The sequence below is a fragment of the Muscardinus avellanarius genome (assembly GCF_963383645.1).
Source record: "Muscardinus avellanarius genome assembly, chromosome: 3".
NCBI lineage: Eukaryota > Metazoa > Chordata > Mammalia > Rodentia > Gliridae > Muscardinus > Muscardinus avellanarius.
In genome coordinates this window covers 52640614-52656983 of record NC_137788.1, presented here as the reverse complement: position 1 = coordinate 52656983, position 16370 = coordinate 52640614, and the positions used below count along the sequence as shown (strand labels likewise).

The window sequence follows — 16370 nt, the reverse complement described above, 5'->3', positions numbered from 1 at the left end:
CTCTACCTTCTCCACTCTCCCCCACTACTGAACATGAAATATTCTCCCAAATATGGAGAAGTCGAAAAGAAAAAAACAAGGTAAGAGCAAAGCCATATAAAAGCAGAGACCCATATCCAAAACCCCACAAAACCAGTTCAAAGTAATGGCGCCCAGATATGCAAACTGCTGTATTGCCCAAAGTGTTTAACCAGTTTGTCATAGATAGAATGGTCTATCACAAAGCAAAATGAACTGTTAAGACTGCTTTGCCCTCCCTTTTAAACTAAGGAACTTGGTAGTAAAAAGAAAGAAAAAAAGTGACTCCATGTTCCTCTCCAATCTATCTCCAATCTACCCTCCAATTCTACTGCCTCAGGCATGACATGGCTGCACTTATTCAGTATTTCCCCCTACCCCAGCACCTCCCAGTAAAAAGCTATGCATAATCAGTCTTTATACAGCAGAATTGAAAATGTCTCTCTTTGAAGAATTACAAAGCTTTCTGTCTAAAACCTCTGACCTTTCTAGAGAAATCAGAGTCACTGTAGCTTAAAAATGTAGGTGGCAAATGTACAAAGGATTACATTTATCCATTCTGCATGTTCGTTGTCTTTTCTCAGAAGAGGGACAAATTTCTTTAGAACAATTACTTCTCAAACCTTAATATTTCAGCCTGCAATAGCTACATTCATCTATAGATAGATAGATAATGTATAGATATAGATATATCCATCCTTGACCCAATAAAATGGCACTTTTCTGTTGATTTTTATTCTTACTATATTTTACTGCAACTTTAAATTATATAAATTCCACAATATTTTTAGAAATATAATTTTTGTTTATACAGTGAGTGGCTAAGAAGATATTAAAAGTTCATTTAAATTTTTCTTTTAAACCATACTAATTCTGGATTGAGCATGGGGAGAGGAGAGACTTCCCAAAGTACACTGAAAGAAAAAGGATTGTTAATAAAAGTCCTTGTCACATAGTAAGAGCCCATACAATAAAAGTATTGCAATGACTATCTTCCCTTGACAGGAGTGCACAACAATAGTTAGGCTGTTGAACAGCATCTTACAAAGACTTCATTCTCAGAAGTTACTTGAAACTACACTCCAGAAGAGGAGCCTCTACCATTTAGAAGAAGGGAGGAAAAGCCAAGTAAATGTATCCATCAGAAACTTTAGTAACTTAGCTTTCTGTGTGTGTGTGTGTGTGTGTGGTGCGGGGGGATTGAACCAGGGGTATTCTATCTCTGAGTTACACCCACGGCCCTATTATATTTTTTATTTGGAAACAGGGTCTCACTAAGTTTTGGAGGGCCTTGCTAAGTTGCTGAGGCTGGCCGAGAACCTGTGATCCCCTGTTTCAGCCTAGTACTAGGATTACAGTTGTGTGCCACCACACCCAGCTAGCATTTTTATATAATAAGCATCCATGCAAAAATCTTGTCACAGTCATGTAAAGATGCAAGCATTTCTCATGCAAACAAGCTTTTGGCCAAATTTTTATCTGGAATCCTTGCTTAAACATTTGTAACCCATTCAATCTTTAACTTCTAATTACTTCATGCTGAAAATACACGCTCAGGTACACAGTTTTCCATCAACATTTTAATATGTAATATTATTTATGAATTGCATTTAGCATAAAAGATGTCTATAATTTTCATTGCTAATGTGCTATTACATCAGCGCCTGTACAACTGTTTAATAGTATGCTACAGAGGTTTACACACAAATACACAATATCTTAATTACTCATTCTATAGTAAGCTCTTTAAGCATCTCCATCCCTCACCCATTTAGAATGTTAAAAAATGCCATGAGGAAGGGCTTGATGTCATCTCAGTACTGAAATCCATCTGTCTATAGCCCTCCTTTGACTTTACCCCTTCCACAAGCCAACATTTACACAAAAGTTGATGAGAATTTGTCAACCTCAGGATTTGTAATGTCAGCTCCTTTGAAAGGCAATGGAATATTTGAAAGTGACAATGAAGGGATCCTGAATGTATACTATTCATTTTATGTAGGAGATTAAAATTAAATAAATAATCCTTTTTAAGACTAAAATATACAGACATCTAAATGCTTCCAACAGGAGAAGGGGAAAGAGTTAAGTACATATCCACACAGAAGAGATGGCCCCACAGCTATGATATTAAATATTATTTCTGATTTTGAAAATAAAATTAAGATTGGCATGGTAATTCCACAGTTCCAGTTAACCACCAACAAATAACCTTTCCCGACCCAAAATTCCCACTCAGTTCAAGCAATGAGACTCACTACTGATGTGTACTCCGATAGCACGAACGCAATGCACTACCCAATTGTGGACTGGCAAAATCACAAAAGAAAATAAAATCACCCTAACCATGGTAACAAAGACAATCTGCCTAACAATGGCAGATGCTACACAGACATTCATACAAAATTTTAAATAGTATTCATTTTTAAAACATGTTTTAATTTCACTTCATTTTTAACCCCTAAAGCATTTAAAAACAGCCATTAAAATGTCTAAGTGAATATATATATATATATATATCTGAAAACCATCTAGATCTGGAAAATAACAGATTATTTGGGACTACCATAAACACTTACCAAAGACATAAAAAGTTGGGCAGTGTGGACCTAGAGGCCACGGACAATAGGCCTGAGTCCTGTTTATTTATTTTGGACTTCTCTGATTCTAGTTTCATCACTTTTATTCACAAGCCTCTATTTTCCCTTTATATTTATAGCATAAATAATACACTACAACCTTAACTGTAAGCCCTAACAATTCTTAAAAAGAAAGTCATATTTCTATTTATTCAATGAGTTCAGTTCAGCAGCTTATTTTTAAATATACCTCATAAGAATTAATATGTACAAGAATTAATGCAATATAAATTGTGTTTATTGGTCATTTTTATCTGTTTCCAATCATAAATTTCACATTGAACAAGGCTTTTAGTTTTTGCACTGCAGTCATTAAGAACCAATCTTAGCTGAGCTTTAAAAAAATAAAACAGGCTCAATTATTTAAGGGCATTAATGAACAAGACCCCATTTTCAACATTTTCCCTTTTTAAATTTAAATTTTAATTTTAAATTTTAAAATTTTTTAAACTAATAAAATTATATTCATTTTATGAACATGATTTTTGCCTCCTTCTAAATAACTATATACAAGGCTATGACTAAAGAGTCTTTTCAGACCACAGTAAATTTTAAAATTTAAAACCAAATCCCTAAGGAAAGCTAGAAAATATTTATTTCTTGTACATATAAATATATGTGTATTATGTATAAATCTGCATGGTTAAATATTAAATGCAATACAGAGTTTTAAAATAATGCTTGCTTTACTACTTGGTGGTTTTCCAATGCATCTAAAACACATTCATCTAACTTTACATTACAAAAACAAAAATCTCAAACCAGTATCATAATGCTTATATTCACTAAACTTCAACAGTCTAAAAACAGGAAAGAAGAATTCACTGCAGAATTTTTTACTCCAACACAGACATTTATCTCTCTCTCTTCAAACCAAGTATGGCATCGTTTTGTGGCTAAGATTTTAACTCCACCTAAAACATCTCCATGGGAAGGATCTGGGTATTGACTTTTCATTTCCCCTTGACTCAAGGTAGATATGTGATGTCTCTTAAATGGCATTCACCCCTAAGACAAGGGGCTGTAAAAAAGACTATAAAACGAGTTTTGAGTCTTTTAAGAGCATGGAACTTGGAACCCAAAGAGTTGGGTTTGAGTTTTGCCCTGCACGTGTAACGTGGCTACTCTAAGACTCTCTTCTCATCTATTCAAATGCAGACGGCATTTCTCATACTCAATACTGTATGAAGAAAGAAAAAGAAAGGAAGAAAGGAAGGGAGGGAAGGGAAAAGAAAAAAAGAGTGAACTATGAATATGGCAAAGCTTCATACAGTGCCAGCGGCGGAATCAACACTCAATAAAAGTTTTCCCTTTCTTCCTTCCTTCTCCTTTTCTCTATTCTCAATTGATCTAGGTCCAAAACATCTACCACTAGGAAAGTGTTTGAAAGACATGAAGAGAAATAAGTTTGAAGGTTCTCAAAGAACATGAAAGCGATTCCATTTCAGTCTACCGTTACTGTGGTCATCTTAATCGCTCCTGGGTTAGCAACATGTTACATTTTAAAGAATACCAATATTTGACAAAGTACACAACACAAATAAGTTTTTTTCTCTCAATTTTATCTTATTTTGCAAAGAGAATAGCAAAAATGTCCTCCACGACAGAGTTGCTATAATCTGTCATGTGTTGGAGTTATCATTTGTTCCCTACACAAGCCATGTTTATTTAACTAGAACATTAGTGGGAGGGCTAATTCCAGTAGATAAAATATGCTTTTACACTGTGGCATTTCCATAACAAAACATAAATAATTGTTTTCTAATATTATGAGGGAAATGTGAAGAAAATGTGAAAAAAATTTTGTTAGGTTCAGCGACGTCAAAGTTTGTATTAGTGATACATATTATAGTTACTTAAAAGTAAACAATTCCATGACCTGCCCACTTAAAATGAAAAATAGTAAAAATAACAAATGTCTCCACACAGATCCCCCTAAGCCAAGCTTAAGTGTACCCCCAATGTTACTAACTAAACTCCCAAACTCTAAAATAATTTTTGCAAGATTTTTCTTTCTAAAAATTTGAATGTAAACTCTGAACCCCCAATAGTATCACAGTCTGAAACAGATGATGCAAAAAAAATTGTGATAAAATGAATTATAACATTTCTACCTGGTCTCTTACTGCCTGAGATCGCTTTACAGTCATTACCTAAAGCAAACACTTTGAGAGCATTTCCATTTGTGACTAAGTTCACAGCTTTGTGCTTCTCTTAACAAAGCATGCCAGTCCATTCGCTCTCTTCCTTCTCCACCTGACTTCTTCCCTTTCCTCCCCACCCTTCAAGCATTTACAATTGATCATATATTTAAAAGCAAACTTTAACTTCGAAATAACCATGGGGAAATTACTGCTGGAATGATAACAAACCTGTGTTGAGTACATTCACCAAACTCAATCTGTACATTATGTTTTTCTTTTTTCTTCTATTCTAGTCCTCAGAATTGTTTTCAATAATCTATATTGACATTTGTGAGCAATTAGAATTGTCTCTGCTTCTGTGCACGGCTTAAAAGCCGCCGGGCTGTTTCTGCATCCTCTGGAAGCAGCTTGAGGCCCTCACCAAGTGAAACACCCAGTCCTACTGTGTTCAGCACTGACCACAACAAAGACTGTGGTTTCTCCCACACTGGCCTTAAATAGGTTTAAATTAACGCTATTCATCACTGGGTGGAGAGGGAGGCCAGGCAAACCCATGCCAGAAGCACTGGGAAATGTTCTAACCAACGCACTCAAATCTCTTAAACATAGACAAACTGACCTCCCTGCAGAGGATTACTCCAGAAAGACTTCACACTGTTCTTATGCATTCTCTGCCTTTGGACTTCCACCATCCCAACGTATTCTAGGTAAAGGATTTTAGTACTGCATTTCAGACAAAGGATATTATTATTACCCTGAAGACAGGCAGAAAACACTCAAGGATTTAAAAGCCATATTTGTCCCAAGTTTATTGGTTGTGAGAGCTATCTTTGACAAGTTAGAAGTGAAATAAAAATTTCTAAAACTGTGTGCATGTACCAATAATTTATAGTAGAGCAATCGGCCACAAAATCTACCTTGAACTTAGCTTAAGGCTAGGGTTAGAATGTGAGATACAGTGTAATATTTACTGTTTTAACTTTAAATATTACTGTATATTTAGTCTTACCCCTTCTTCCCAACATACTTTATCATTACAAATCACAGGAACTAAGTGCACAACTTTCTGCTAGGGAGTTTATTAAGGTACTGAAGAAGTTTAAATATATATAATATATAGTTCTAGATTGAGCATAAACACACACAAACACAGACACACACACATACACACCTACTAACAGAACATACTGAATATATTTTAGATATGCAATACTTTCTTAAACTAATGTGGTAAGTTACCTAAAACATAAGACATTACCAAATTAATTTGGCATAAAATGGAAAAACCGTAACAATCTAATATAATTCACTTAAAATTTTTGATTTTCCTATATGCACTTGTAATCTTATCCATATACTTATTCTGTATTTAAAATATTAGCTTTTTTAAAAGGGAGTGCATCTCAACTGCTTCAACAGTGCTCTGGGTGCAGCCTGGATGTGCACACACATGCACACGAAGCACACACACACTCACAGACACTCCTAATCTTACACCTGCTCTGAAGCAGTGGGAAGTGTATTCTCAATCTGTCAACATGACCATCTGGTCTATCTGCATATCACGGCTTCCTCTATTACTATATGAAGGAATGGCAATCACGAAGCCAAACCAACTCTAAAATGCACCTGAATGGGGAGACTGACACTCCCTCTCTTCTCTCTTCTCTCTTCTCTCTCTCTCTCTCTCTCCTTCACTCACTCACTTGAAATGGAGAAATACATGACATATCGGCGCAAATCTAGCAGTGATCTAACTAATTTAGGTGAGCATTCCTGACAGCCTTATTAAGTGAACAATATGGTTCAGGTAATGGGGTGATCAGTAATGTCGCTGCACAGGCTTCCAGAACCAGTATCAAACTTCTGAGGTATTAAAACACCTCCTCCAGTGAGTGACAGGACCTCAGCTATTCCTCGATCTGAGCAAAATCAAATATGAGAAGGGCAATGGGCGAGCCCCTAAACCAAAGCGTTACCGTGCAAAAGCATTCACTTTCTAACTTGAAACTTGCAGGAACTCTCATCGCCTAATACTGGGACAGTATCGATTTACTTTGTTAGTTAACTAACAGTTACAGCAATTATCTGACAAAGTCTGGTCACTTACTAGTCTTGCATAGTAAAATCTAAGGCCATTAATAATATTTCCAGCCTAGAAAATTCCTCACCTGCCACAAGTAAAGATGGTTCACTGTGACTTCGCTTTGGGGCCTAATGCCACTTGAAAATTAGCACAGGCCTTAGGCGAGTTAATTCCATTTGTTTGAATGTTTGTGTTTTTAAATGTCATCACAAAGCTGCCTCATAGCTTTCATTCTATTCCACATCAGGTAATAACTACCAAATATAAATGGTGACACTGTCATTTTGTGACATAAATACAGCAATGTTGCTCTGTGCAAGAAAAAATTCTTTAAAAAGTCTAACCTCTTACAAAATCTTACTAACTCAACTTAGAATCTTTCTAGAATCTGACTACATTGCCAGAAGTTATACAGAAGCAGTTTTAAAAAGAAAAAAAAACTCTCCAGAAAGTTCTCGGTTGAGTGCCTACTAATGAACAAAGGTTAACTTTATCTAAAAGGTCAAATGCCTGGTGGCTAAGGTTATGACCTTAACAACTTAAATTGTGACCTTGCCACGTGCCGGGTATATTGTAGATTCTGATACAGATCATCCGGTAAAGACTGGTCATAAATTAGCTTTACTGTTACACACCCACAAAGAAAGCCATTTGCCACAATACCATAATATCTCCAGGTCGTCATACGATACATGGGGAGGACAACTCAAATAGAGGCCAAACTAAGGGCATAAAGTGGTTTTTTTTTCTTTTATACTTTTAATGAGATGAAATTCTCGGGCTTAAAGAATCACTCTGATTTCACTACACATGTTACTATTTATCAGCCATAAAATTCACACCATTCTAATTCCACTAGATAGGGGGAAAACTTGGAATGTAGTTCATGTATTATATTTTAGCATCTCAATAAGCCTTAGAATAAATAATCTCTACTTTTAAAAAGTGGGAGACACTGCATTTGCTTCCAGTATTCTGTTAGATTTCAACTTTTTACTAAAGAAGACGTCGACACACAACGCAATTACTATTGTATGCACTTTTAGAAAGAAAAAGAAGACCTCACTTCTGTGGCCATCTATGGGGGGGGGGGAGCATTTTAGATGGAATAAAAAAAGAAAAAAACCCAGCATTTTCAAAGAAAGAAAGAAAAACACACTTTATAGGTGAAAAGACCACAATGGTTTTGGCATGTGTCTTGAAGCACGTTTCAGATTCTCTGCCTCCTGCCAATACTGGCAAGTTCTCAAAACTTTTAAGGAGGTAAAAACATTGTTTAGTATTTACAAATCTTCAGCTTTATAACAGATGCTTGTCAAGTCAGTTGTACGAAGGTTGACCGATCTACCTCATATTTGTATTGGCAGCTTCTCTTTCACGAATAGCAGGTCTCTAAATCTCTTAAATGTGAAATATTTTCGGACAAAAGGCCCTTGCTATTTTCTTTTGCAACCTTTCTGTTGCACTCGCAGAGAAGCAGGCATGGCTGTGATCCTGTGGAAACCAATGGCCAGATAACTGGCTGGTGTTCAGGCACCCCGAGGGATTCTGGGATGTGTCAGGAAAACCAATCCAAAAGATAGTCTGATCCACGCTGCTGTCAATAAATCTTTCATAAGCAATAAGGATGCTGACCCTCTGAAGGAACCTTCTAAACGCCATTTCACCAACCTCACTCCTTCAGGTATCACAACAACAAGCATGTTAGATCTAGGATCCGAAGCAACAGCATAGTAATAAACCATCAACAGTGAAAGGCAATACGTAATGGGCATAGCTAGAAAGGTTGTAATTCTCTAAATCTAAGAAAAATGTCTAACATCAAGAACTTAGAATGAGTTACACTCATGCCAATGAAAACTTCACAGATGTTTCATTTTGGTATGATCTTGTAAGGGACATGACCAACATCACCTGATAGCACCCAGACTTTTTTTTTTTATGCTGGGCAATTAAAACATCCACTCTCACTTATAAATAATTTTTCTAAATATCTATCTAAAAGATATTTTAAAGAGTGCTCCATGAAAGCACTTGTAACACATGTACTTTTTTTTTTTACATTCTCATATACAAATAAATGAAGAAAATTAACTTCACTTTTGTCGTAGACAGAACAAATTAACAATAGGGTAAAAGAGGGTTAAAAAAGGGCCACTTGTTCCTGTTTAGAGATTAAAGAGGTGCTACTTTTTCATTTTTTTGCTATGTGGAACTGGCTAAAGCAACAGGCACTTCTTATAATTAAGTATATATTCCCCAAAACCCAAATATTTGAAATGCTTACAGAGCACATCTTCTAAAATACTCATCTGTCCCCTGCCAACAGAATGCAAATGTCGATGTGACATGCTTGCAAAATTAATTTCTCCAGTTTCTTAAGTAAGGACAGATGGATAACAAAAGTTCTTTTTCTAAATCATATATTGAGAAAAATAATGGAGTATCAGCTGACTTCTTTTTTTAAAAAGTAGCTAACATTTTTAGAATTTAAAGACTTGCAAATAGTGTAGTGTTGACTTTAAAGGTCATATCTTCTTTCCCCTGTATAAAAAAAAAAAATAAGCATATGAACCCCAAAGCAATCTACTGGTAGTCCACAACTTTCTTCCATCTGGCTCAAGTAACTGCCATGAAGGCAATCTACCAAGACTGAAATGTACATAGAAAAAGTCAACAAGTTACACAAGACCTGAGCTTTCACAAAACACAATGAGCCTTTTGTCTAAAACAAGATGAAAGGAACAAAGTAAAAATGCATATTTTATCCAGTCCCCAACAGTTTAATCCTGAATGCCATTCTAAACGCTGAAAGAAGCACAGGTAAAATGTGTCCTAAAAACAGTAACAAATTTTATTTAAAAAAAAAACAGAAACAACTCACTGCATCCATTATCAATCGTGATTTCTCAATGTGTTCATGCACTGTACAGGTTGGTTAATTTTGAGATTAACCCCTCCATCAATTACCTAGAGTTTGGGTGGTTGGTTTCCTTTAGCCATTCAAGATGACACTAAGAATTCATAAATACAAACTACTGCGTTGTATATTAATGTGATGCTCTTTCCTTCATAAATGATCAGCAATTCGCTAGTGATCTTACTTCCAACTTCTTAATTGGCAGGGGGTTCAGGAGGCCCCGTGGGTTCAAAACACTCCCAGCCAAAAAGCAACTCAAAAGAGTGCCTCACCACCAAACTAAATGCTTTCTAACTAGACCACCTGCCAGTTAAAACATAGCATTTTACAACAAGAATTTTCATGAGGCGTCTCTCACTCCTCCTTAAAAAATATATATATATATGATTTGCACTTCTCACCTATCTGATTCCCAACACGTTTGATAGCACTACTTACCAAAAGAACTGAACTTAGTGAGAATTCTCTCAGAATTGTGCTTTTCCACCCCAATGAAGGTGGCACCCAGACACAGGACGTCAGGCAGTTCTGACTTTGGCCTATATTGAAAACCACACTGGCTTTCTGTACTTGGCCAGCAACTCAGGCAATTCAAGAAATGGTGCGGCATTCAGAGGCAACCAGGAAAGAAACACACATGAGAAAGTGGAAGGAATTCTCACCATCGCACTTACCTGCTGCATGCACAAAGTATGCCAAATATAAATCGAGTTCCTTAACAGAAACCCCTATGTGATGGGGCTGGACACAGAGCCCTGGATTCGAGCACTGTGGGGACTTTACAAGGCGCTCGCCATCGGTACTTTCCAGCGGAATACCTTTAAACAAGATCACCATAACAAGGTCCAACCTCCAGACTTTATCTGCCTGGCGGAGGCAGTCAATTCTTCGCATCTTGCCTTTCTGGTCTGGATTGGAAAGAACACAACATGGAGGTTTTTTCCCTGTAACTGTAAGAACAAAATCCTCTCGATACTCAGGTCGGATATCTTTCCGCAACTTTGCCAGAAGTCGCGATGCCCATTTCTGCTTGACCTCTGGTTTTTCACTTAGCAATTCATCCTTCACGGCTCTCTCTTCTTCTTTTGACATGCGCTTTTCATGCTTTTTGAAGTATTTTCGTTTTCGGGCCTGCAGGTTGAACCATGTGTAGGCGAAGGCGCGGACATGGGGCAGAAGTGCTTCAATGAAAGGATGAAATTCATCCTAGGGAAAGGAATAAGAAGGAAAACATGAACAGGATGGAGACAAAAGCAGACGGCGTTCCTCGTCACCCTCAGAAACAAAGTCCTCATTTCCCTTGAAATTGGACTCAAGCGCGACGGTACCAGAATCATAACATAAAATCCCTAAGAGAAGTCAAGCAAGTGGGCCGAGCCCTCAGTATCATTTCTCACAGTCTGAAAGAAAAATAATGGCTATATAATTTTTTTAATATTTCAGTATGTTCACCAAAGTGCACCAACTTCTATTGTTGGGCCTACTTCCCAAAACCTTTAAACAGTAAGTGCAGTGCATGTAAATGCTCATGACAATATAAAATCTTTACCCTGTTTCAAGGAAGGCATATCTAGTTTTGTCCCAGTCTTGACCTCACCACTTGTAGAACGGCCAGGTCCCGGCCGCCAGATTGGCAAATCCTAAACATTTAGATGCCAGTCAATGTTTACGAAAGTCTAGGAGCAAAAATCATCTCCACCATCACCGAAAACAAAGGCTTTCCCTCTAAAAATACCACATGTAGACTTATCTGTTTCTCATTCAGGTTGGTAATGCCTTTTAAACTTTTAAACATTATGGTTGCATAGACTGTTTTGAAGGCAAAAAGTTGATGGTCTTTGTAAAAAAAAAAAAAAAGCAATGGATTGTATATTCACTGGGTTAAAATTAAAAATCTAAGCCCAAGACATAAGTGCTGATACTACTGGAATGAAACAACAACAACAAAACTCAAAGCAAAGCATACAGGCCAGATAGTAAATAGCATGTGTAACTGTGACAACAGCGTAGAAATACATTTAATTTTCTGATATGATTGGGAATGCCTTCAGTAATAATCATTCTTTAAAAAGAAATCATTTAAATTTTGATGATACTATTTCAGTTATTTCTTTTCTCATGGAAACATAAGGTCTGGTATAATCAATGTTTATGATACTCCAGAAAAACCCTAGATGAGCCTCCTCTTCAAATCCCGATAATTTTGAAAGTAAAATTGAATTTAAAGCATTAAAATTTTTTTCTCCAATTTTACTCAAAATGTTTGATCCTTATACTGACATTTGGTTAGGAAATATAAATATAAAAGTAATGAAAAAATTCAACAGTTACCTCTACAAGGCGTTCAGAGTACATCTAACTTTCGTTTAACTAATACACACTAATCTTCTTTCTACGACATAAATGCCTCCCTAAAGATAAATTATTTACCTTCAAATAAGTGAGAATTAAAAAATCAAAAAGATTTGATAAAATTTGTAAAGGGCGTAGGACAGGCAAATATTATAAAATACATGTTGTTTTGTTTCTTTTTAATGATCTTACTTAATATATACTTCTGAAGCACAAGTAACTAAAATATCTAAAATATTTCTAACATTAAAGCAATTATTATGTTGTTTTGTGTTGAAATGCAAACTGAGAAGGTAAACTGGTAAAAATATTTTAGCAGTCAAGTCTGTTAAAATTTTAAAAATTTTAATCAATCATCTAAACACTACATATGACTGGTTCTTAAACTGCAAGTATATATTAATATGATACATAATAAATCACTACAATAATTGACATTTATTTTTTCCTCTCATTCTATGTTTCAAGTTTAAGTTTGAAGACTGCTCTTTTTCAATAAAAGAATTGAAAAGAGAACTAGTCAGCTTTCATAACATATGTGCATTCTTCAAGTAAAAGGGGACAAGAGAATATATAAGAATTATATTATTCTTTACCACAAACCATTAACATTTTAAAATTTTCTGATGTTTGTGAATCTTTCTTATTCTCATATTTTAGAAGAATAAGTGTGTGTGTGGGGGGATTATCTGCTAAGGTATATGCCAAGCCACAAAGCATTTAAACATTACTAAATTCTGAGCTCATCCTTGAAATGTTCTAAAATACATAAATTTTAAGTTTGGAAAAGTCCTTCACATGGACTGATTTTCTTATATATGCAGGCCTTATACATATACAGGGAATCAAAAGTCTATGACATTAGGCTCAGAACTTCTGGAGTCTCCCTTGAACACCACAGTGAACTTTCACCAAAGGGAGGATTTCATTTTAAAACCTTAGTCCCAATTTATAGTGCACAGAATAACTTAGTTCCAAACAACTCACATCTATGTTACAACATTCTTACTTAAAAGCTTTATTAATGGTAATAAGCATTTTAAATAAAAATGATAGTGTGGCATTTTAGGTGTTTGAACATATTCTCAAAAATGCTTCTCAAAAAACTGTGAATCTCAAACTCCGTTCATACATGCTCAGAAGCGTTTTGTTTACCTGCCAACCAAATGCCCATATATCTCATTATAAAATCCATAAATGAGGCCAACTATGTCAACTAGTCACTAAGAATAATCTAAGTCCCCAATTTTGCATTAAAAGTATTTATAATTTATTATTCCCCAAAGGTTCCCAAAATGTGCCAATAAAAGTCTACAATATTTTCTACAACTTTACTCATATGCACAATTACAGTGCTAGCTATTTTTTTTTAAAAAAAATATGTCTCAACTCAGGTTAGAAATATTCCGGAACATCATATCTAAAGAATATCATTAGCTTGCATGAAGTGTCCAGGAATAGCATAAATGATTAATTTTAAAATATCTTTATAAATCATATAGCTGAACAAAACACCATAAGCTATGTAATATTTCAAAATATTCAAAAGAAAACAAAAAAATATATTACATACATAGCCGGTGAGAATGTTGCAGGCCACCAATAAAAACAAACGTGAAAACCTGTTTCAAAAGCGGTATTACTTTGAATCAGCATCTTAAATGTTGATCTGTTTGAAAGCAAGCCAAGTTTAAGAACCACAGAATAGGGATATTTCTGGAAACTACCTTCTTTTAATAATAATAAAATAGTTCACCTATAAATTTATGCTGAGTTATCATTATACAGCCAGGTACATGATTAGTTATGACATGCCCATCCTGGACTAAATAAGATGTCTGGCATTTTCCTGGTAAAGTTTTTTAAAATTGCATACAAGTAAATGAAATTTATTCTTTCATTTAGAGTACTTTTATCACTGTGCTTACTGGATCATTTTATTTTAATGAGCAATAAAATACCTAAGTTTTTCTTTCTAAAGCTAGCTTTAGAGTATTATAAATATTCCAGAAAATTAAATAAATTTTAAATTATTTTTTAAAAGAACCCCCCATAAAATAAACGAGCTTTCATTCACTATTTATTGTTCATTTTTAGCACAAACTGTTACATCAAACAAGAATTTTTTTTAGTGGGTTTCAGAAGAAGGCCTAGAATGCATCATTCAAGCCTGCCAAATCTGCAGAAGGAAAAGAAGAAACTTTCTTAATGTGATAATAGCTCATAAACCAAGAGAAGGCAACTTTGTTAAATACGTGACTATGCCCAGGGCCTGCAATGGATACACAGGTATCCGGATGTAGGCGTAATCTCAAAACATAAATTTACGATTCCAGTGCTCACTAGAAAGATACTAATGTATCTATTAGAGTCCTGGCTTTCTGTTGCACCACACTGGTATTATCTACAAGGTCTATATGTGTTGCAAACTTTTGTCTGCTCAGTCTTCGAATCTCAGCGTTTTCACTGCAGTCTTTATAATTCATTCAAATTATCTTACACTTTGCATCTTATCCATATGCAATTTTGAACTTTGCCAGAAGTGGTTGGAAAAGTTTCATTCCATACTTCCACAAGTTACTAAAATAGGAACTTGGGAAGTTTGTTAGAAAAAAAAAACTTTTACAATAACTAAAAGCAACTGCTATCCATTATTAATGCTAGGCCTAAATCCCAAACAGACCATTTCAACTTAAAAGATGCATTTAAGAGTCTTCTGAGATCAAATAGCTGGTATTATTATTGTTAGATACTGCAATAAGAAGGAATGTCTTGTGGGAAATAAATCCAGAATCTAGAGAAAACTACTGATACTTTTTAGATACTTTTAAGCCTTCTGAAGTATCCTGCTTAAACCGTTATCTCCAGCTAAATGAAGGCAAGAGAGATGGTAGCAGTTTTTTTTTTTTTTTTTAAGGGAGTGGTGCATACACGTTTTATTTGAAGCGTACAACTTCACAGAGGTGATTAATGGTCAGATTGCAATGTACCCAAGCAGCAGAAAGGCTCATACTTCGCTCCAGAAAAAAAAAAAAAAATGCTAGCGCAAAATCCCTCTGACTTCATGCCTTTTAGTCAAAGAAAATAAATAATACACGCAGAAGAAACCCGCTTCGGGGTGGCGGAGTGGCCGGACTTGGCTGGGGGTGGTGCGGGCGGCGGGGCGGGAGGGCGCGGGCCGGGCTCCGGCGCCGCCGCAGGGAAAAGTTGCGGCGCCCGCGAGCTCCGGGGCCTCGGCCGGGGGCCGCGCGGCCCGATCCCCTCCCGATCCCCTCCCGATCCCCTCCCGATCCCCTCCCGGGGCCGCGCGGGGCCCAAACTTTCCCTCGGGGAGGGCGGGCGCGGGACGGGCTGCGGCGCACCGCACCCTCGGCTGGCCCGGGGTCCCGGAGCCGGGAGCCGGGAGCCGGGCGCGGGCTGCGGGCGCGGGCGGAGGACCGGGCGAGGGTCCCCGCGCCCTCCCCGCGCCCTCCCCGCCGCCCCGCAGCCCCACGTGCGGGGCGTCCGAGCACCCGCGGTCGCCCCGATATTAATTAAGGCATTAATAAGAGGGCGCCATTAGCCATGTGCCCACACAAATGGCCGAGCGGCGCAGAGCTCCCGCAGGGAAACAAAGTTACTTTCTCCGAGCCGTGACCCCCCCCCCGACAGGCACACGCGCGCACACGGGGGCACACGCGCAGGGCCGGCTCGCACGCCCGGCGGGGCCGCCCGCACCCTACACCCCGAGCCCCGCACCCTGCACCCCAGCCCTGCACCCCGAGCTCCGCACCCTGCACCCCAGCCCCGCACCCCGAGCCCCGCACCCTGCACCCCGAGCCCCGCACCCTGCACCCCGCTTACCTGCGTGAGACAGAGCGGAGAATACATAACTGCCGGGCGGCGGGTGTGCGTGTGCGTCTGGGTGTGCGGTTTGGAGGTGTGCGTGAGTGTGGGAGAGAGAGGAGAGAGGGGGAGAGAGGGAAAGAGAGGGAGAAAGAGAGAGAGAGAGGAGAGAGAGAGAGGAGAGAGAAGGGGGAGAAAAAAAAATCAAGCCTGCTTCTTGCGTTCACATTTCCAACTCGGCTCAACTGCAGCCAGCGCCGCCGCTCCGGGCTGAACTTTAACCCCGCCTAGAGTTGCCGCCGGCCGCTACGCCGGGCTCGGGCGCGCGGGCGTTAAAGGCATAGCGCACCCTCCCGCGCCGCGCCGCCGCACCGCACGCCGGCCGC

General features: G+C 37.8%; 1 protein-coding gene across 1 annotated transcript in view; it reads right to left on the bottom strand.

Annotated features, from left to right (window-relative positions):
- The window catches only part of NFIA (nuclear factor I A), a gene marked incomplete at both ends in the record, with an annotated part of 386945 nt that extends 370916 nt beyond the window's left edge, over positions 1–16029 (bottom strand). Inside the window, 2 exons of the mRNA XM_080692591.1 lie at positions 10482–11013; positions 16003–16029. Coding sequence (XP_080548717.1) covers positions 10482–11013; positions 16003–16029 — 559 coding nt within the window. The remainder of the gene's footprint in view (positions 1–10481; positions 11014–16002) is intronic.
- Between the last annotated feature and the right edge of the window lie 341 nt (positions 16030–16370).